General features: G+C 40.6%; 1 protein-coding gene across 4 annotated transcripts in view; it reads left to right on the top strand.

The window, feature by feature from the left end:
- The first annotated feature begins 6083 nt into the window (after nt 1-6083).
- The window catches only part of sema3h (sema domain, immunoglobulin domain (Ig), short basic domain, secreted, (semaphorin) 3H), a 56067-nt gene continuing 39279 nt past the window's right edge, over nt 6084-22871 (top strand). For 2 of the 4 annotated variants that reach the window (XM_019270875.2, XM_027288994.1), the window contains exons 1-3: nt 6084-6195; nt 7727-7779; nt 9117-9755. In XM_019270875.2, the coding sequence (XP_019126420.1) occupies nt 9656-9755 (100 nt within the window). In that variant the 5' untranslated portion in view covers nt 6084-6195; nt 7727-7779; nt 9117-9655. Of the gene's footprint in view, nt 6196-7726; nt 7780-8565; nt 8664-9064; nt 9756-22871 lie in introns of those variants that run through there. The other 2 variants (XM_027288995.1, XM_019270874.2) reach the window with 2 other exon arrangements.

The following is a 22871-nucleotide window of genomic DNA, read 5'->3' as shown; positions in this document are numbered from 1 at the left end:
AACCAAAACAGTTTCTCATTCACTTCAGTCACCATAGATAAACTAGCTACAACACTGGCCATTGGGAGGATTGCTGGCTGAAGAGCAGAAAGCAACATCACACCACTAGATGAGCCAGCAGCCTCACGCTGAGGCTTGTGCTGCAGAGAGAACGGAGTGTGTGGGATGCCAAGGTGAGGCGGTTTCAGCCTGTGTGGGATGATGTTGGATGTTGTGGAGAAGCTGTGAGAGTGCTCGGAGGACGTGGGGCTGCTCTGTAACCAACAGTCGTTGTGTAAGGCAGAGCGGAGGAGTGGAAATCCAGGAATAAAATGGATGTATGAGCAGGATGGTGCTTATAACAGGAACAGGCATTTACAGTTTAATCTAGCAACATACATGCAAAGCACATCTAATGCTTTCTAATCAGAGCGGCATAAAGTTACACGGACTTTTACTGAGGCGGACCGAATGGTGGCAGAAATCCTTCCATGCCTGATTCTAGTTTGAGCTGCCAGACACTTTAATTTGAACACTAATTTGTAAACGCTGTCAGAGTAACTGTTAGCATGAAGGACGAGAGGACACAATTACACAAATTAAGTAAAGCAGGCAATTTGTATTCATAGAAGTAAGTTAATGACACCAAACCTCAAGGCAATGACTGGGGGGTATTTCAAATAGCATACAGACACTATAAAGATGTGTTTTTGTACAATGTGCAAGCTTGTTGATTTATATTTATAAGTACAACAATCAGGTTAAATTATGGACTAAATACAAACAAGAAGATATAGTAATAGTAGTAGTATAATATAAAAACATAGATTGTTGCACTGTGCTGTTGTCTTTTGATAAAAGATGCAAGGGTGAAGTTTGTGAGCCTCTTAGAACCTACATTTACTACATTTGGACTTTCCTGCTTTTATTCCTTTCATACATCATTCAGATCACAGGTCAAACGGTGTCCAGGATGACCTTCAGTAGCTGGAGTGTGTGACTTGTGTGCCATGGTAGAGGAGGTGGAGGGATAAGCAGGTACGGAAAATGCATGGAAGGATAGTAGGAGGAGGCAACCACAATGATGGATTACTAGAAGCGCAGTGGGTGGATTTGAGAGGAAAACAAGAAGTCAGCTTGTGCTTCTCTGACTGAAAACCACTCCCTGCAACGCAACGCACCTTTTACCCTTACTGCAAAACACTGGAGCATCAGCCAGAACACTCACTTTTGGCCACTGAGCATTATACTGTATGCAAAGCGACAACATGTTCATCAACATCTGCCCCCCTAAAAAGAACGCCGCATTCAAATATGTAGGCCATTGATCTCAAATGTCGATCAGTTCAAGCTATTAAACAGGGTATGTGGCGAGGCCTCATTTGAAACAGACTGATACATTTCTGTGTTACGCACATTGACAAGGCTATGGTGTCAAAAGATGTCATAGGCAGATGCCGCATTAGCTACATCTCTTCCTGCAGTTAATGGCACAAAGTCTCAACACAATGTGCAGCCGTGTTGGCCATGCCAACATAGCTGTGTCTTTTCAGATACTTCCGTAAGTACTATAAACAGTATAAAACATGGCGTTGTATCTCTGATGTCCCCCCTAGACTTCTGAATGAAGTATGTGGTAGCTATGCCATCTTGATCCTGATCATTTTTTAACATAGAGTTTGACTTGTTCTGTAGTCCTTGGCTTCACCTTACGATGGAGGTTGCGCCTTTGTTAGTACACTATATGTACTTCTTGTCATAGCACACTCATTTCGACAGGATAGTGTTGTCTCACTTCAAGTTTGCCTGTTCTTCTTCTTGATTGTAGTGAATTGCAACTGAATTAACGCCAAAATGTGACTGCCTGAATATAAATTCAGGACCACGCCCGTACAGGTGGAGTTTGAACATGTTTATTACAAGTGACGTTCGGTAAGCGTGGGTGGTATGCTGTGGGAGGGTTTAGGGAAAGAGAGGGTTAGAGGGTTCGAGGGATGAAGGGATGGGGGTCGGAGGATGAGGGATGAAGGAAGGGAGGAAGGGGTGAGGGGAGGAAAGGCGAGGGGGATGAGGGATGAAGGGAAGGAGGGATGAGGCGGGACCATCGGCAGAGTGGTCCTGAGGTTGACCGGAGGAATCCTGGAAGGAACCTGGGGGGATGGAGACTCTGAGTGGGGGAACCGTCTCTCTGCGACTCTAGGATTAGAGCCCCTGGTTCCTGTGTGGGAATGGAGATGAGAAAAGGGGAGACAAAGCAAGAAAGAGGGTATGGGGGGGTGGGATGTGACAGCGGCGTCAAAGAATGAGTTGAAGGAAGAGGGAGTGCTTAAGTACGTGGAGAACGGAAATTGAACGAGTACGAGGCGTGGTCCTTATTCCCGAACCCGGTTTATAAAAACCCCATTATAACACAGTATCCAATGTTCCACATTCAACTTTTTGACCGTTTGAAGCGCGCCATCCAGGTACTCGCAGTACACTGCATTTTGATATATATCTGACAGTGTGAACGCACCTATGGACTCAAAATAGCAAGTATGTGAATTGAGACGCAGCATAGGTTTTGAATAGACTTCAACATGGGAGGCAGATTACAGGAACCAGACGTTTAGCTCAAAGCAGACAGTACTGTTCACAAACACAGCTACGTGAGACAACATTTACAAAGACATAACATTCAATTCCGCAGTCATTTTATGGTTAATCATCACTCATTTGAAAACATGTACTCATGTGTCCACAGAAACGTTAATGCTGTGTTAGGGGAAATGACTGGGCCTCTCTCTCTCGACATTCAGAGCGAAACCACAGTTAGAAAGGAAGGAAGGAAGTTCGTCACCGCCTGCTCCACCCAACACTGGTGGCCGGGCACCATGTAAGACACACAACGCTGCCTCTGGTGCAACACTTGTAGAGGAATGAGCTGGAGGGAGGCAGCTGTGGGTGGCGAGCCTGCTCTCTCTCTCCCTCCCTCTCTCTCTCCGTACTCCTCCGCCTGACGGCCGGAGAGGAGTACCGCGCATCGCAGCTGAATCGCCGGCTTTATATACCGGCCTATTTTTAGCCCTTCGCGAGCCCAACTATATTTAACCAATATGAGCTCATCGGCCGTCCGGCTCGTCCAATGGGATGAAAGGGAGAAGAAAAGAGCTGTCCAATGGGAGGCGGCGAGAGGAGAGGAGGGGGGAGGGTTACACAAGAGCCTATCATCTGCGGCGAAACAGGCAGCGAGCGGAGGGAGGCGGCGCGGAGGGAAAAGACACGAGACCTCTCACTCTGCCGCGTTTCCATGGCACCAGACACTAACCTGCTAATTTTAAGATAGATGCTCCACTAACCTCAATGAGTTACCTCATAGAGGGAAGCTACAAAATGAGATCAGGGTTTCCGCCCACATTAAGATAAAACTCTGGCTAGTAAGAGCACTTTGTAAACATGATGCTGACAAACCCTGTGTTCTGACAGCCAAGCTGTAGTCATTCCCTCCCATTTTTCTGTCCTTTGAAGTCTGCAGTACAAAACTGAATATGTCATGATGGATAACAAGTGTGTTCAATGCCAAAGGCTTCAACATATGCAGCTCCAACAAAAAAAGGTTTGTAGTCTTAAAATTGTCAAGGCTATTTTAAGATGGTGCTAATGAGAGGAAGGTTCAGCCTATGCCAGCCTAGCCTTAAGGTGGACTGACAGCAGAGTTTAGTTTTAATGAACATTAAACTTCTTGTTTCATGTTAAATCATGAGATGATGTCCAGTCAATTTCTGGGAGAGCTCGGGATAACCCCTCAGTCTGGAAGCATTGATCTATTCCTTAACCATGCACATTAACTTGGTCCTTAACCCGTATAACTGTGAAGTGCTAGGGTAGGATGCTGTATGGTGTTGAACTAACATTATCATTTTCTGGAAGGCTAATGTTATTTTTTTGGTCGCCCATGTTTAGGCTATTTTAAATTATTAATTTTACCTTGCTGAAATGAGATGCTGCAGTGTGTATGATCCCATACAACAGGCCAGTGTGTTGACATATAGCTGTACTAGTGTTGGATCACACCTGATACAAAACAATAACTGAACTGAAGTGAAGACTTTGGCCCATAAATGAATTATCCTAGGTATGTCAGATTCCTAAATAATAATGAAAACTGTTTATAAATTGTACATTTTCTAGCCAAATATCTTCTAAGTGAATGGATTTTGCAATGTGCAGGCAATGAGGAAATGGCAAACACAAGGCTGATTCTCTTTATTAACTCACAAGCCGCAGAGGTCAACCACAGTGTAGTATGTTCAAATTGTGTGGTGAGCCCTTCTAGACAGTGTTTAACATTTAAACTGAAACATCTTTGATCAATAATTGCATGAGAAAAGAAAAAAAATGAGAGTGATGACTCCTTTAACCACAGCGTTAGTCATCGTGTAAATAGGCGATCTTCGGGGATGACTTTGGACTGGTGGGACTGGCTGCTCTGCCTCTGCCTCTGTCTGAGGTGTTTTATTTTGTTATGACTTTGGAATAAGGCCGTGACAAGGATCGCCCCGTGATCGTGAGTCATCCATACACCCACCTATTCTGTTATTTCCCAAAGTTTTATTTTTAGGACGTCTGCACCGAAACACAACGCCCAGTGACCCATCTGTCTCTTGTTTATCCGGTGGGACGAGAGTTTAGTCTTCACAACACATCCCATTTAAAATAAATGAGCAAACACAACAACTTGTGGTTTGTGTTTCCCACAGTTCAACGCAAAAAAAAAAATAAAAAATCACCTGTTATTTAACTTCACATCCTTGACATTGTTCATGTACAGCTGTATAATAATGCTCTCTGTAGACTCACTGCTGCATACCGTTTAGCTGCGAGCGCGCTCCCGTCAGCCGCGCCCCCACACAAAAGGTTCCACCACATCAAGACGGGAGCGCGCAGGACGGTCAGACCCATACCCACCAAAACACTTACTCCACCCTGCCGTAACCTCCATCACATCTGTCAGACAATTTAAACCCAAACGGCTCTCTGGGGTTCAGCCTGATTGGTCAGTGTTAGAAATGTAAAAAAATAGAAACATTTGTTTATAATAAACTAACTAAAAAAATCCATAAACTCATTAAATATATATAATACAACAATTAAACACTGTTTTTTTGTTTGTTATATTATTATATATATAATTTAAAACAGGCAAAACATTTTACATGATATATAATTGCTTTGTAATATTTGTGTGTTTTTTCATTTCAGGTGTATTTTCCATCACGATGTAATGGAGCAAAGTTTCACTTAAAACTTCTTAGTTTGGGCCTGTGTGATTCACAGCCAGCAAAGAGCCAACAGGGGGTCATGTGAAGAGTAAAGTTAATTGAGGAAGCCTGATGATGTTACTAAACAAGCTGGACAACAGTATTTAATATCAGTCAGTATTTTTTTTTTAATCCCGGAAAAATTAGAAATAGAAATTGAAAGTTCAACTGATATTTTTTTTCTTATGTTTATATTTTTGTTTTAAAATTTCTGACGTATTCATCTGATCATATTTTGTGTATGTGGCCTTCTTCTTGGTGCAGTATACTGTTACACGATGCCACGCTGCCCTCTCGGGGTATACTGCTGTCATTACAGCTTACCCATGATGAACTCCGCTAACTGTGATACAGATGATGGTTTTCTCTTTTTCTGCAAACACTTTTAGTTTTCAGTTTTGTTGCCTAGAAACGTCTTGTTCACTTTTGGCGTGGAGAAATACTTGTAATCCAAAAAAATAAAATAAATGATTATTTATATTAATTCTGCTTATACGGTTCATACTATTTATATCTCTAGACTTTTCTATTCCCGGTGTCTTTTAGCTTGTTATATATATATATATATATATATATATATATATATATATATATATATATATATATATATTATATATATATAATATATATATATATAACCATATATTTATTATATTGATATATATCTTTACATCTTCAACGTTGTTACAGAGAAAACTAATTTCAATTCTCTGTATGTCTTGTACATATTGCGTATTGACAATAAAGCCGACTTGGCTTGATACAAACTTCGCGGGATTTCATTTTGTGTTCGCGACGCGAGATCAGGGAAGTGGCGCGAAGAAACGCGAGATGGCAGCACCGTCCCACCTGTGACATTTACACACAGTTCATTCACCTGCAGGCACCAGCGGCCTCAGACCAGAGCTGTGTTTTGGTAAGACTTTATTTGCCTTTATGGTAAATTTAGGCTCTCGTTTCACCACAATGTCTCACAGTGTTTACTCAAACACAGAAAGTAAACAGTTTAAACACACGTTTAGCTCTAAATCAGCTCTAATAAAACAATATTTATTGTGTTTTGAAACCTTTAATATGAAATTTGGCCCAGAAAAGTTACCTGGGTTAGGAGGAAGGGTTTAAGTCTTACTTATAAGGCCCACTATCATGTGCATTTATATAATATATAAATATATAATAAAACATAAGAAGACGGTATGATTAATGAAATAAATTATTTTCTCTCTCTGTGTCTCCACTTTTTTAGATTTAGATTTTTAATTTTCAACACCAATCCATGATTTATTTATTTATTTTTTGGCAAGCAAACAGCCTCTAGCGTCCTAAAACACCCTCGCTGTGTTTTGAGAAACAGCCGAATGAATGAACGCCTTTTTGTCTTCAACAGTTTGAAAAAGGAGGACGTAAACTTCATGAAACTAAACAACAGCATGACAATACATGCTCATTAACTGATGCGCTCTCACTCAACTCAGGATACACAGGGAATATGCATGAGTTAATGGATGTGTGTGTCTATGTAGTTGGTAGAAAATAACAGCGGAAAGATCTGAGACCGGTAATGATCCCAGCAGCCAGAGCTCACACACTAATTGACAAATAGATGTCACTTGTCAAAGAGAAATCAGTGGCTTTTTGTTTAGGAGGTCATTATTTGTAATTAACAAGCTGACTGATCAGGTAAGACAAGCTTCTAATTATCCCGTGTTCATGACACAAATGTTTAGGAGGTCCCAGTAAGTCAGATTTAAAAGTGAAAGTGACATTTGAGGCTTTTAAACTGACAACACTCTTTAGACATGTGACGCACAACTTCAGCAACAAGATTGAACCACCTCAGGAAGGATCTGCTTCTGAGGTAGCGCTGTTGAATGACGAGTCAACTTTTTTTTGTTTACCTCAGTAGGAAATCTTTCACAGTTGCAGGTTTTAGTTACGAACAATCATTAGAGAATGTTGACTCATTGACTCACATGTTCGAATGGTGACTGCAGCGTCCATCATTTCCTGCCTTTCCTGTTATTGCAGAAGTATGATTGCAAAATTGGAAAAACATCAAACCTTTCAACCCTTACACTTTGTCGTTTTTTCCTAATTATCAGAATCTCAGAAAGAAAGCAGACATGGACATTATTAAAGCATTTTTGTCATTTCTAGTTCCACCATACTGTAATTTCTGAATCTTTGGCGGGAAAGCTCAGCACATCCTTCAATTTGTAAATGTCGTAGCACTGATAAAACACACAGGTCGTAATAATCCATTCACACAACTTTTGTTGTTTTAATTGTACAGTATCTGGCACATCTCTCGGTTGTATAATGCATACAAGAACTGGCCTGAGTTGTTAGCATAAGCAATAACAAAGAAAAGAGTGCCATCTACAGGAACTTCATCAACAGAAAAAGTCAACAAGGTCACAGTACTATCTACACTTTTTGATTGACAGGTGATCCTGCGATGAGGTTTACGGCCACAGTTGAGACATCACAGCAATGAGAGGTAAGCACTTAAGACTACTACTACTACTAATAACTCATTATAATAATGTGTTTTGTTGATGAAAATGAGAAATTATGGATTCCAAAGATTTAAATAACCGAAGCATTTAGTGTTAATTAGTAAAACATGACGCCTCAGTAGCATCTTGTTCAAGGTCACTCCAGCAGGGCACAGTGCCATCACTGGAGGAGGTGATGGTCAGTCTGCATAACCACAAGGCTTCTTCTGTTATAATAATTAATATCTTAATTAACAAGCAGGTTTGACCAGATTTGCCCTCATCCAATTAAAAGCTGTATGTGGTTGTGTAAACATCAGGTTATAGGACTATCTAATCACATAATTAAATTGCTAGGTCACATTCAAATAAATGCTGCACCAATTACACAATAGCAAACAAGTGTGGAGAATGAATCATTTACAGAATCCGAAGTCCTTGGAGGGAGTATATACTTGTTCATTTGCACGCAACCTAAATTCATTATTTATCCCAGAGAATGAATAAATTGTCCCTGCTAGCCTGTGATTGAACTTGAGCTGGTGAAAAAATTCAGCCTGCGCTGCTTTACCCCAGTGAGCTGCGATCTAATGAAAATAACAGAGCAAGAAAGAAGGCGCGGGCTCTAATGATTGCATTTGGGTTGGGAGTGGAAACGGTGAAAATAATGAGAAAAAAAGGAGGAGGAGAGTTTGGTATTGAGAGAGCGAGTGAGACGGTTTGTTTTAGAATTGATTTTAAGATTTCACTTATTACTTTTAATGCAGTTGATGGCTCGGCCCCAGGTTATATCTCTCTACTCACCCTCTTATCAACCTACACACAGTCTGAGGTCCCGAGGCAGGAGCCTGCTGGCTTCTCCAATGGCAAGACTTCAGAATAAAAGGTGCTGTTGGGTACTTCAGCTTGATTTGCAATCTGCTCACAGAAAACCCACTTTCATATAATTTTAACTTACTAAATATTATATGTGTATGTAGGTGTGTGTACAGACTACTTTTCTTATTGTTGGTATTTGATCATTGTTTGTTGTTTTTCTTTTCTCTCATTTTTATTCTTGCTTCCTCCCGGTCTTAGTCTTATTGTTTCATTACGCTGTGCCTTTTGTAAAGTACTGTACAGAGTAATCACTGGTTTTAAGTGTCATATATTATAAGGAAAGAAAGGTAGGGGGGAAAAAAGAGAGAAAGTGCAACAAGAAGAAGTGAGAGACTGAGAAAATCAGGGTGAGAAAAATGTGAATAAAGATGAAAGCTGATTTGTCTCTCTCATTTCCACTTTAACTAGGTTTTCCCAGAGCCGTGAATAGACGTGAGTGTCTGCATTTGTGTGTGTGCAGGGTGGCCACAATGATCTGGATCCTGCTCCCTCCGCCTCCCAGAGAGAGAGAGAGAGAGAGAGAGAGATAGAGAGAGAGAGAGAGAGCACAGTCACATGCAGAGAGGAGCAGGGACGAGAGACAGAACAGAAGAGAGCTGTCAAGCTGCGAGGAGGCAGCGGAGAGACGACTTTCTTGGAATACATTCTCCCCTCCATCTCTGAAGCCCACACACACACTCAAAAAATATAAACACACAAACACACAGATGGTAAAGTGTGTGTGAATGCTGCTGTTACTCCCTCACAAGGAGCGGTGAATTATTTTCTGGATCTGGACTAACTCAAGCCTCACTCACTTGGACTCTAACAGTGTTTGGATTCAGCATCTTTGTGGCTTGGACTTGAACTCAGATCAGATTCAGATTGTGTTTTGAACAGTTCAACACTTTGGACTAAGAGTGTGTGTCCCTGTGTGTGTTGGGATTCAGCACCTGAACACTGAAATTTTGACTGAAACTGTGCTTGCTGCCACTTGTTAGTCACCTGAAGAGGAGGAGGATGTGTTGGCCGGTGACAGCGGTTCTGCTAACCTTCTTCGGGGCCACCTTAACCGGGGCATGGAGAGCATCTCAACCAAGACTGCAGTTCACACATTCAGGTGAGAGGCAACGTTTCATTTCTTTGTTTTGCTTTTAGTTTCAAGCCTTTGTTTGATACATACTGTCTAATACATCTTTCGCACTTTCATTGTTCGCACACACACACACACACACACACACACACACATGCAGGTGATGGAAATCACACGCGGCTTCTCATTTTTCACTTTTCTTTCTTTCCTCTTCCATTAATGCCCACACACTGTCATGTGATATGCGGAGCACAAATTATACCTTTGCCTTTCTGTCCCTCTACCTGTCTCCATCTGCTTTTTTTGTTTCCCTCCCCGCACTGCCTCACTTCCTCCATCTCTCTAATCACCTGTATTGAATTAATCTTCCTCCAGTAGTCAAGTTTCGCCGCCCACCTCACTTTCTCCTCTCAACATGAGGTCTGTTCAGAAGTGGAATAATTTAAATTTAAGTGCTCATTTTGTCTGTCGAACACAGGCTTAATGTCAGAGGTTTGTTCCTAAATTTACATATTCAGCATTTGCAAATGGATATAGCACATCACAGTAAGTTAGGTTATTAGACACCTAAAGGAAAATTCAAGTTTAAGTCTAACCTAGGTCTCATTTTGTTCATCATTTCTGTCTATGTACTCACCAAAAACATTGCTATAAGAAAGTCTGACTGAGTAAGAAGCATAAGTCAGCCAATCAGACAGGTTGTAAACAAGTGAATACTTCAGCTGATTATCTAAAGCACTTTATTTGTAAGTTAAACTAAAAGTGAGCACACTGGAAATATAATAATATTCTCTTATTACACTGGAAAACTGCACAAACACAACTACAGAAAGAAGAGTCGTTCAAATGAATGAATTTGGCTTCTAATCTGTGGTTGATACACACTGATGCTGATAGGAATTAGAGAGAAAACATTAACAATAAACCAACACCATAAAAATCATCCTTTAAAACTTTTATTTACAGCTTCTTTGGCAGAAATGTATTGACTGAAATATCAATTCAAGTCTTATGAATAACAGATGCAAAGCCATTTTATTGCCATTCGATTGATTTCCCGGAGAAATCTTTCACCACCATCTTTGAAACAATTTGTCAATTTAGCGTCACACCCATAAACATCCTCCGTGTCATAAACTGACTTTTTGTGACAGCAAGTGTCAAGTGTCTCTGTCTGTTAGTTTCAGTTATGGCTAACAAAAGAAATAATTATCTGATGGCAGAAATCCCAGATCCAGATCAGCACCAAATTAATTATTTCTTGGCCCCAGGCCGATCTGTCCACCACAGTGAAATCCATGCAGAGGATGTTGAAAAACCCTGCTGACAGACACAACAGAGCTCATTTTAAGTCAAATATGAAACTCCAGCCAAGTTATTTAATACATACTGTGGTGGAGAACTGATTTGTGCATTGGTATGCTGTTTCACCCTCTTTTTCTTCATGCACTTGCTGCCACTGTGCAGCATGTTGCATAAACACATGTTATTGAATCAACATGCCAGTGTCAGACAGAAGCACAGTCTCTCCCGTTAGTAGCTTTATGTATGGTTGAATTGGAGTAGACAGGTCCACTTAAAGGGTGAGGCGGTGCAGCATAAGCATCTGAACGTTGTTGGTGTTTGTTGTAACCTTGTGGGAGCAGCAGTGGGGCGGGGTTTACCTCACCGGAGAATAGAAGGAAGATTTGACGGACACTGTATTTGAAGTTTTCTCAGGCGTCCTGAAGCAGTAAGCCCCCTCAGCCCTCTCCTCCAAATAGGACGGGATTTAAGACTTTGATCCATGTTGGGTGTTTTGTTGTTTGGTTATAACGAATGTGACGGTGAAAAGTAATGAGAAAGCAAAGGCCTGCATCTTCCAATTAACACAGGATTTGGGATTCGATCTTTTGCCTTCTCAGCCTTATTTACGGTGAACCACCCTCAAATTTAAAGCTTTTCGAGGCATGCAGGCCTTTAGTTACGGTGAGACAAACACATCTCCCTTTAATCATGTTTACAAGAGACACCGTACAGTAAGAAACCAACTGATTACACGTTCTTACATAAGCCGAAAACACAAAGGGTCTGTGGAGTAGATGTGATAAGGCTGTAGTCGACCATTCGTGACCTAGAAAGTGCAGAGAGAGAGGGAGTAGGGAAACCTTGTCGGTTTCTCCCAGGTGGGAATTTAGCTCTAATGAAATCTGAATGTGAAAATGTGAAGAGCTGCAAAAGTAGACGCATGCCTGTTTTGTGTGTGTATGTGTGTGTGTGTGTGTCTTTGTGAGCACACATGAACTTGTTCCTGTATGTCCTTGAGTATGTATGTGTGTGTGTGGCTGCACATGCTTGAATGTGTGTTTAGGTTTTTAAGTCACTTTGAAGGTACAAGCTCGCGTGCATACTTAAATAGAGCCGTTTGAGTTCCAGGATCTCTGCCCACCACAGCCTTTGTTGTGTATTCTGAGGATGCAAATCCTCATGTCTTTGAACCACAGAGGTTTGTGTGTATTTTATATCCACAGTGACCGGCGTGCTCATCTTTGGAAAGCAAACAAAAGGTAAATATGATGTGTGTAGGGATTGTCTTGGGCTACATGTCCACTATCATGCCTGTGTGTGTGTGTGTGTGTGTGTGTGTGTGTGTGTGTGCGTTCTTCCTCTCTCTGTGGGAGCTCCATGGTGTGGTCATTTCCTGTCCCATCATCATTTTCACAGACAGGGAGGAAGGAGGTTTTTTTTGTCGTGGAATCGCTGTAATTAGCAAAGGATTTCAGCTCCACTTAAACACTTTGATTCAGAGGTCGTTTGACAGATCAGACACGCTGTACACACATTTTGATAGTCCTCAGTCTGTACATAGCTAACAACTAATAGGACAACCAGAAGTCTGACTTTTAAGTGATTGAGTATTTCACCTCATGTTTAAAGGAAATGGGCTACTATAAACACATCCCAGTGATTTCACTGGTGACCAGCAAAATGATGATACAATGAAGTAAGAGAAGACGAGGACAACAAGAGAGCATTTAAAAAAGAAACACAACAGTATGTGAGTGTACTAACAAAATCCTATGAAATATGTGCAGTTTGACAGAAGGAAAACTGTTCATTATCACGACGATGACAAACGATTGGAAATAAAAGGATAGAAAGGAAAACAAAATATGAAACTGCAGAGAAATTACTGGTTGATATTTTTTATAAACACATGAATTTAGAGTGTGACCACTTTTTAATACATGATACTGGAAGAAAACTGTACACGTCTGGAGACTTAATGAAAACTAATAATTTAGCTGATTTTCATACTGGCTGAAAAACTGCTCCAACCACCATGCTTTCGAAACATGTTCAAAACCACAGCGGAGAGACTCTTTAAATCCATCAAGCTGTCTTTTTTGACATCTAAAGGTTTCACCTGCCAGCAGCGGCGAGCTATTTTATTTCAGCTTACCAGCTGAAGCAGGGAGGCTCTCATCGGACTGAAGCTGTGAACCAAGTCTGAGCTACATACCGATTCTAACTGTATATAATGAATTTACTGCGTGTAGTGTGTATAGTCACGCAAACAGACAAAATTAACTTTATATCTGTTATTTGTTCTACTGAATGGTGGTGTGAAAGAACGATGAGTGATTTTAATAGTCACTTTATATGAAATGTGTGTATGATGTCATCTTGTAATCTAGAGTAGCTTTGTCAATTCTTAGAAAATGACTCATCATCACTTGACCAGTGTCAGCCTATTATTGCAGACTAAAAGAAAGTCGGTGTTGCAAAATGAGCGAAGTTCCTTATTTTTTCTTTTCTTAGATTCCCTGTGGAGTTTTAGACTTTTAGTAAATGCATGGAGCTGTTTTTCTATGAATGAGTAAACACACAGTCCTACCAATGGTGTCACACTATTCCATTGAGTCAACAGCTGGAGGTAACACACAGGAAATGCAGCAATGTCCGGACAAAGTGAGGAAAGAAGACTGTGTGCTAACAAACATCTATGTCAACAATTAGATCTAAAATACTTCAGAAATCAGCTTTGCAGATGTTTTATGAGGAAAGAAATCACGTTTATTAGGTCTGACGGATACACAATGCTTTTTGGTGAGGAACACCGAATGTAAACATAGTTTTGCTTGTATACAAGGGAACTGTGCAGGGCCCCTTTAACTGATATATCTGAAAGGCTGTGAGTAAAAGGCTTGATAGCAGTTGATGACCTCTGGGTTATAGGCCCAGCACGCTTTCACTGCACCACTCTGCTGTCAATCACCCCAGATGGGACTCAAACCCACAATCCCTGACTCTGTAGACATGCACTGATTTCAACTACAAAGCAACACTATGGGAAGGACAATGACTGTCAATAACACGACAGTGGCCTCTGAGGCTACCGTGCCAGTAACAATGAGACAATAAAAATGAATAAAGAGAAAACAAAAGAGAAGAGGAGACTGTAAAGCAGCATGTAGAAGTTTTAATCCATAATGAAGTGTTTTGCGTCACAATGACAATCTTTTTTTCTGTCATGGCACTGTGGGGAGGTTTCTAAACTTTCTAAGTCTTACTTTGGGCTGAAGATTACAATGACAAACTGGGCCATTTGAGCTTGAAAGAAACGGGCATTTACCTGGCAGGGATGGTTTAATGAAAGATGCTATCATACTGCATCATGGGAAGTGTAGGATCCCATGTTGGAGCTTGATCTATCCTAGAGACAGCATATCTCGCCCCATGCTGCTTCAATTTTGACAATTTTGTTTTAAACAAATCTGTCTGATCTCTTGCAGCCCCCCCATGAGTACAAACAATACAAATACAAATCAATGAGTACAATTAAGTTTAATTGACTGTAACCTTTCAAAGTTGTAATTTTAATGACATCTGTCAAATCATGTACAAATTAGCAGATATTTGGGACACAGCATGCTATTTCCCATCTGCTGTTGTTTTAGCTTTTGTGAAACTACATCGTGGAGGCGAAAAAGGTCTTTTCACTGTCTGAGAGATTTGTTCTGATTGGTGAAGTGTAATCAGTCTGACTGACCAGACAGCTTCATGTGTCTGAAATGGAAAAAAAAACAGCTTTAAATACTTAAATACATGCCTGATTACCTCCTATCCCCCCAGTCTCCCTCTCTCTAAATTATCCCAGTTATTCACTATAACTTCATGCCGCCCATATGGAAGAGTGGGCTAATACGCTTGAGTGTAATGAGTCGATTATCCTAGCTATTCAGTGGACGGTAGTGTGATTTTCTTGATGAGATGGCAGTTAGTGATACCATTTCTCTACCACACACACACACACACACACAAACAAAAGAGACATTTTCCTGCAAAGCATTAGCTGAAACATGTTTAGAGGCCACTGCACACTGAACTATTGAACTAATCACGATGGACGCACCACGTTAAAGAACATGCACAAACACAGCCATACAGAAGCAAGAGGCTTCAAGTGAAGCAAGTATGTAAACATGCAAAAATATATTTATGGGAAGGTCCTAAAGAGACACACACATACATACACACAACCACCTTAACTGCTGTCAAAGTTCATCTGCAGCTACTTCATAAAGTGTCACATGAGAATATAAAGATTCATTGACACAATCACAGAATAAAACTCCATAAATGGCTCAGAGGAGGTTTGGATGGTTTATTAAGTCAGTGTGAATCTATTTCCCCACATGGAGAGTCATGTTTTATTCATACAGCACTCACATTGTGAATTGGTTTGCAATAGACATTTAATGTTAATCAGTCGCTGGAGAATATTTGAATTGAATCCTATGAGTTTGTTTGGTATGAGTGGAGACATTGGCTCTGACCTTTGACCTCTACAGTGCTGATTGCCTGTGATGGCCGTAATCCAGCCGTTTAAACTTATCCTGCTGTTTCCCCTATGTGTCTTTTTGGACAGATGCCCAAATTATAATGTGAATATAAATGAGTCCTTTTCAATTTCATGCTATTAGCATGCAAATTGCTTGGTTATACTACGCAGTAGATTAGTTCATCAGTGTCCAGATGCATGTTTGCTCATGTGCATGTTGGTAAAATTCAATTTAAAAGAAATATGTTGCACATATAAAACCTGCTGTTTCAATATATATGTTGCGACTCTACGTTACCCAGACGTCCTCAGCAACACACCGGTTGAGGAAATTTAAGCAGTCATAAACAGCTGCTTTCCTACAAAACCCAGATGAAGCAGCTGTTTTGTATAAAGTAGAAGGTTGTTGTGTAGTTGTGTTATCTGTAAGAGAAGCGAGCCTACAGACACACAAACCAGCAGCTGTGAGCTGATTTGGCCACCGCTGATCCTTCCTTCTCCATCGTAGCCAGATTCAAAAAAATGCAGGTAAAACTTTGATCCCCTTCACCGTAGGGGGGATTGAATATTTATTTATTCATAGTTAGACACAACACGAGCATTTCAGCTGTTTTAATTAATTTGTAAAAGGCTACATCAAAATGATCAGCCTCATTATATGGTCCTATCTTCTCCCCCAAACTCACTCTCCAGCTCAGTGTCGATCTCCTTTGGATTTAAAGACATTTATTACTGTTCTGGCTTGATATTGCCACTTGGCTAGCTAGCGAAAAGTTTTTCATTACATAGAAAAACCTTTAAAATAAATCGTAAGTTATTTTTAAACATCCAGTTCAAAGAAACAGGAAATACAAACAGTATAAATGCCTCTGTGGTTTTATTTTCCGAAGAAAATTAGATTAGGGATTAAATTAGAATTTCAAAATGGATGTAAACATTTCATCACCATGAAACACAGGTGTGTTTTTTGGCAGTGCTTTGCTGTAAAAGCTATTCTAACTTGACGTGCCATTTCCATAAAGCGGAAAGTCAAAATTTTCTTTCCAGAATCTCAAGAACACAGCATGTTTCTCTGCTGTGGCAGTTGTAATCATCCAGCTTTTGGGAAGTACTGATTCAAAGAGCTTGTTATTTTCTCCTTGTCTTGGAAACCTACACTTACGTAGATGAAACTATAGTCTAATGTAAAGTTCTCAATGGCTGGATATATGTGCCAGGATGTCTATAAAGCCCAAGCTTTATTTGATCTGTTGAACGTTTATACATTTCTTCGCCATGTTGAGGTTGCAGGTTTTTGGTATACATTGTACATCTTCCTCCTTTTTCCCTGACCTCACCTTTCTCTCCTCTCTGTTTACTACTAAAGGACAAAAGCCTTCGGAGTAATATTAAAAATCAAGAGATATTTCATTATTCATTTATTCTTTCAGATCTGTTCCTATCTAGGCCAGTGCTTATCAGGCTCAGGGCTGGGATGTTGCTGAGATGTGGATTTCACTGGGACGGTTATCTGGCACAGAATCAGGCTATTCTCTATTATTCACTTTAATGGAAACAGTCCCCAACGGTGGCAATTGCTTGTCACTGTTGAAAACGGCAGCTGTTTGCTCATCCCAAACTTCAGAAGAAAAGGCAGCTATTTTCTCTAGAAGAAGACCTTATTTCGCAGGTTGATATAAATGATGATAAAGATATAAAGTATAGATGTAACCGAGGTTCTTGAAAAAACTTTAGCCTCCCTAACTGTTTAAAGTCACTTCCCCAGAATATAGGGAGCACTTGATGAGATTTTCTTGCAACCAAACCTTAGGTCCTTACTAAGACATAAAACCCCCTGATTAAGGGGCTGGGTACTTGAGGGTTTTCTCTTCTCTCTGGACAGAGACAGTGAAAGGAGTCTAATTACACCCTTGTTTTGGCAACAACAGTCCCTGACAACAGTGGACATGCTGTAAATTTACCCTCAAGAGGTTTCTGGTGTTAATATTAGAGGCTGGCTTTAGCCTGAAGCCTGTAATTAACTAAAAAAAGAAACAACCCACAACCTTCATATTTCTTCCATTTCCCTTAAGTATTAATTTGCTCCAATCTGCTCCACTGTCAATAATCCAGAGCTGAGGTTCTCACCCCTTCTCATTTTTTTCCTATATAACATTCAATAGACTTAAGAAAAGTTTTCACTCCTATTACTCAGGTGTACAAATGTCCAGGGGATTTAAGTCAAACGCAATGAAAACTTAAGAGAAATGCCAAAATTAAGAAAATAGAGCCAACTGTTTTTTTTATTTGTATGGAAGTCTTAAGTTGTTTCTCTTTGCAGCTTTGTGCAGACAGATATTTCTCACTGCATTCCTTTCACTTCAGTTGCATGATGGAATTTAATCCGTAAAGACACACTTGACTTGTTGGCCAGCTAGAAAAAACCGAAGTAGATGGAATCAACAGTGCTAAGAACAACTTTAACCAGTAGTTTACAGCCTGGAGACGCAAGATTTGAGGGTGTGTAGACACACAGCAGATAATCAGAGGGTGAAATATCAAACTGTTACTTTTTCTACAATGATTGTGAAGAAAGTGGGTATGATGGATGTAAAATGACAGCTTGTAGAATTCAGACAAACCTGTGTCTATATATGTGCACAAAACATCTGATCTTTAACCCTTGTTGTTAGCGATCTGACATTCCCATGGCTGCATAAACAAGAAGAAGCCACAAGAATTTAATTCTCTGTTTTGTCAGTGCTGGAAAGATCAGACAAGTGCCACAAAAGGTTGGAAGTCAGACTTCCTTTTCCTGTTTAAATAGAGCCAGGACTTATCAGAAAATAGAAGATGTACAGTGACAGATAGTGTTTTTTATCAACTGACCAGACTTTAAAGTAGGGATTTGTTATAAATTTGACCATCAAGGCTGATAAATCTTAACTCACTGTAGACATTGTAAATATCCATAACCTTCACAGGACAGCTACTGTCTTGTTGTCCACCCTTTTTAAGATGTAGAGATATAGTTACTGCCCATTTTCCAAAACAAATGTCCATGAAGCATACCATATGTCAAACGTGCTTTGAGGATGAGCCAAGAAGTAGGAGCCACAGACAATTTAAAGACTGCAGTGATCTTTCTCTCTGAAGGGCGTGGAGGTACAAAACCTCTCGAAAAGTGTTGATTTCACTCTTATGTAGTTAGACTGCTCACCAGTCTGTGAGGAAACAGAGTCGTGGTTTTCTTGAGTGTCTGTCACAAATCCAGGCCACTAAAGGTCGATTTTCCTCTTGGCAAACGTCAACTTCAGAGTCATAAACCTCAGCCAGTCTCACCAGTATGACAGACAGATGTGGTACTAACTAAATCTAAAAATCTTAAATCAAGTTTTTGGCCATTTTGCCAAAGAGATTATATTTTACACTTAAGTATGGGCTGCAAATAAATTTGGTAGACACATTGTTTTTGGACTTAAAAGCAACAGAATTCTTTTAGGAGTCAGGACATGAGGTGATTCAATGATTTTATTGCAAATTACGTTATTATTTGGGGAGATTACGGTTGATGGCCGTTTGCCTAGTTCTACTCAAGAACCTGTTAAAAGGGAGTACAGTTGCCAAGAACTTGCTCATGGTGGGAATTGTTGGGTCCATTATGAAGAATATGCACGGTCTGGACCCACTTTATATAAAATATATGATTTGGTACTATATAAATAAAACTGAGTTGAGTTAAAATGTTTTTGATCTCAACAAGGCGTCTTACCTCAGTAGCATATGAGTGTACTGGTAGGATGAAAACATACCACTGTACGTGGCTCAGGAAGATAAATATTGTGTATTCAAATTTCATATGTATTTGAAAGATGAGGTTTAGAAAAAAGGGACAAGCTGTAGCTCCTCATCAGGAACATCTGTCTGGGTAACTGTGGTCAAAACATTTAACCACCAACATTGTTCTCCACTGGGCGGCTCCCACATAAGACCGTATGTAAGTGTGTGAATGCGAAGCAGGGAAAACAGTGAGTGTTCTCAGTGAACCCTCTTGGATAAATAAAGATGAAAAAATACATTAGATTAAAAAGTAAATAGCGAATGGACTCTAATGTGTGTGTGCGCGCAGCAGCATGGCAACCCGGCGGGCCAAACAGTCTGATGATGATGAATAATGGTACACACTGAGGTCGAAGGTCAAGCGGTCCACGTGGGTCTGGTCTGCCGGTGACACAGTCCAGATGTAGCTGGTAGTATGTTTGGCTATAATTTTGCTGTGGTATGTGGTGTGCTGGTTGTGTGTGTATATGTGTGTGTGATGATTTAAGCCCATATAGAACAAGCAATGAGTAGAGATTTGATTTGACAGATTGCAAGAGATCTCGTGATTTAAAGAAAAAGTTTTAAATGGAATGATCAAAGAAGTGTGTAATGCCAGCAACAGATTACAGATATCAGCCCAGTGGTGATCCCACCTGAGCAAAATGGTATTACAAATTGTTGCTGTATCCTGTGAAGTGTGTCATAGTAGGAGACAACTAATTCTACATCTAAAGGGCCCATAATGAAAAGTCAGTGTTTTAGACGATTGTTCGACACAATCTTAAAAGACATAAATGTAGTGTGGTGTGATCTTGGCACAGTTGTACCTGCATTCATTTGAATTTTGGCTTAGATGGAGAAGGAAGGAGTCCAATGGTGGCCAAACCAGCTGACAGCCTGGCTGTGGTCTTCCTTCTCCCACAGGCAACACAAGATTTTACTTTTGTATGCATGGCAACGTGTGTTGGAGATGATTTTTGTACGTGTCTTAACATGAGTGCCCATCTGTATGCCTATAGGCTTTGTTCCCAGGCTTCTGCAGGCCTCCTGCTGTAATTGCAACAATAATTGGTGAAGTGATAACCCCATTTCCACAGGAAATGTGCCCCGGTTTCCTCGCCCCCGCCACCATCTTCCCCCCTCTGGTGGCGCAGCCAACAAAGTCCTCCCCTGGGGAAATGTTGCACCAGACAGCTAAAGTTCCCTGGGGCTCGGCGAGTAGACGAACAGACGGACAAAGACACAGATGCACAAACAGGCGAAGAAACGAAGCTACACATGTGTGTAGCTTACAAACACTCTCACATTGACGAAGCTGTAGGCTGTGAGAGAATAATTGGATAGATTAATGATAAGTGTAGCTTGTGTGTGTGGATGTGGAAACAAGAATAACACACTGTAAAACAGCAGGGAAATAACAAAGTTGGACTCCCATGAGTGAGATAACGATTGAAAGAGAGACTTGATTCTTTCATCATCCTTTCTTTCTTTTGTATTTTATATGTCACTCTCACTGTGCCGCTGCAAACTCCTGCAAGGCTTACAGAGAACTCTTCTCATAGTTTATTTGATATGTGCTGCAAGTCCTGAACTCAGTTTGGAAAGTTTCCTTCCTAAAAGTTGTCACTGTTAATAGACTCCGGAATAAGCCAGCATATCCTGTTTGCTAACTAAATTAGCAGACATCCTACCTGTCCAACAGTATGCAGGACCGCTCATTACCTCAGCCCTGATGTCTTCTTGCAATGCCAGCATGGAAGAGCAGTCATGACCTTCACCGTATGCTTAAGGGATACTTAGCTGACTTGTTCTGTCTCACTGCTTTCCTCTCTGTCTGCTGTGACGGCCCTGGCCCTCGGCTGCCGGCCTCACCTTGATAGTCACAGCTGATCTCAAAGCTGGTCATGTCTATGAGAAGACATTGTAAACACCAGAGACCTTGAGGTAGAACTAGGACAGGGACAAAGAACTCTTTACTGACCAGTTATGGGTTGTAATCTGTGGTAGTACAGATCGCATTGTATAAAAGAGTGTTTCATGAGTATTCAGTATGTGTGGCATCCTACAGCCAATATCCATCTTTGAGGATGGAGGATCTCCTTAAACAATTCACTACTGTTGCTATGGTTATTGCAACCTAAGATACATTGAGTGCTGTTGACTGAAGGAAGCACTGTATGTTTGAAGCGTCTTGACAGATAATTTCAGCAGATACCAGCTAGCCAAGTAGAAACAACTGAAGGCCTGTACATTTGTACGTTTTCCAGCCCTTTACTTTTAATTAAAATAAATATGTCAGTGATTTTTCTATCTGAACTGCTTCTGTAGCAGCAGGTCCCTGTGGGTACAGTTTCACTGACTGAATCAATCCTTACAGTGTAGTCATGAATCCTGTAATATATAGCTGCTGAACTATTTATGTAAATTAAATTGACTTGTAATTGATTCTTTTGAAAATCTACTCTTTTGTATCATTTGATTCATATCTGCACAGCACGCCATGTAAGAAAAGAGATAATGCACGCAGAGCTCATCATTAATTTAAAACCAGTCTCGGTTTGATTCGTCTGGGTTTCATCTCAGATAATGACGAGCTTGCTGTATCTTTTCCTTTTTGAAGTGTCCATGTGAAACTTGCCACATGACTGTAGCTTAAATTTTGGAGTAACTGTGTCATAATTAAAAGACACTTACTAACTTTTCCCCCCAAAATCTAAAACAGACAAAAGTGTCTCAGTCTAAACAACATTGTAAAAACTGTTTGATTGGTACAGAACAGAAGCTTCGTCTTGGACTGGCATCCATTATGCAGCCTTTTTGCTTGTGTGCAGGTGTTTTAGTTCATGAGGACGCCAGCACCGGGTGTACATGTGTGTGAACTATGTGTGTGTGAATGTGAGAATGTGGTGCAATGCAGGAATGTTCTGAGCTGCATCACACGCCACACATTTGCTATAATCACATCGAGGTCCATCACAGCTCCCATGACCAGCAGCCTTTAATCTAATGTTTGCCATGGATAAAAATACCTACCACTAAAACACACACACACACGCACGCACGCACGCACACACACACACACACACACACACACACACACAAACAAACAGTATTAAAACAAAAACAGACACTCGCAGACGCAGGCAGACACTTGCATTAATATAAAGGAACTATTCACGCAGACATTGTGTGTGTGTGTGTGTGTGTGTGTGTGTGTGTGTGTGTGCGTGCCAGTAGGATTATGTCTTAGCATTTCTGTTCTTTTACGTCTTAACCTTTTCTGCCTTTGATTCGTAGTGACAGGAGTCAAAGGCCAATTGGCTCTGATCAGAGGTCGTGACCCTCGTTGACCCCGCTGTCAACTTGATGCTGATAAGAATGGCTGCACTCAGTAGGCGCGTGTGTGTGCATGCAAGTTTAGATATGTGTGTGAAAAATGAGCCGACTGTGCTGCTTTCATAATCACCTATTTCAGATTTCTATACTCAGTTTCTATCATTTTCTGGCCTTTTATGTTT

This window comes from Larimichthys crocea, chromosome XV (genome assembly GCF_000972845.2).
Source record: "Larimichthys crocea isolate SSNF chromosome XV, L_crocea_2.0, whole genome shotgun sequence".
Lineage (NCBI taxonomy): Eukaryota > Metazoa > Chordata > Actinopteri > Sciaenidae > Larimichthys > Larimichthys crocea.
Note: the sequence above shows the minus strand (reverse complement) of the source record. Positions and strands in the feature narration are given on the sequence as shown.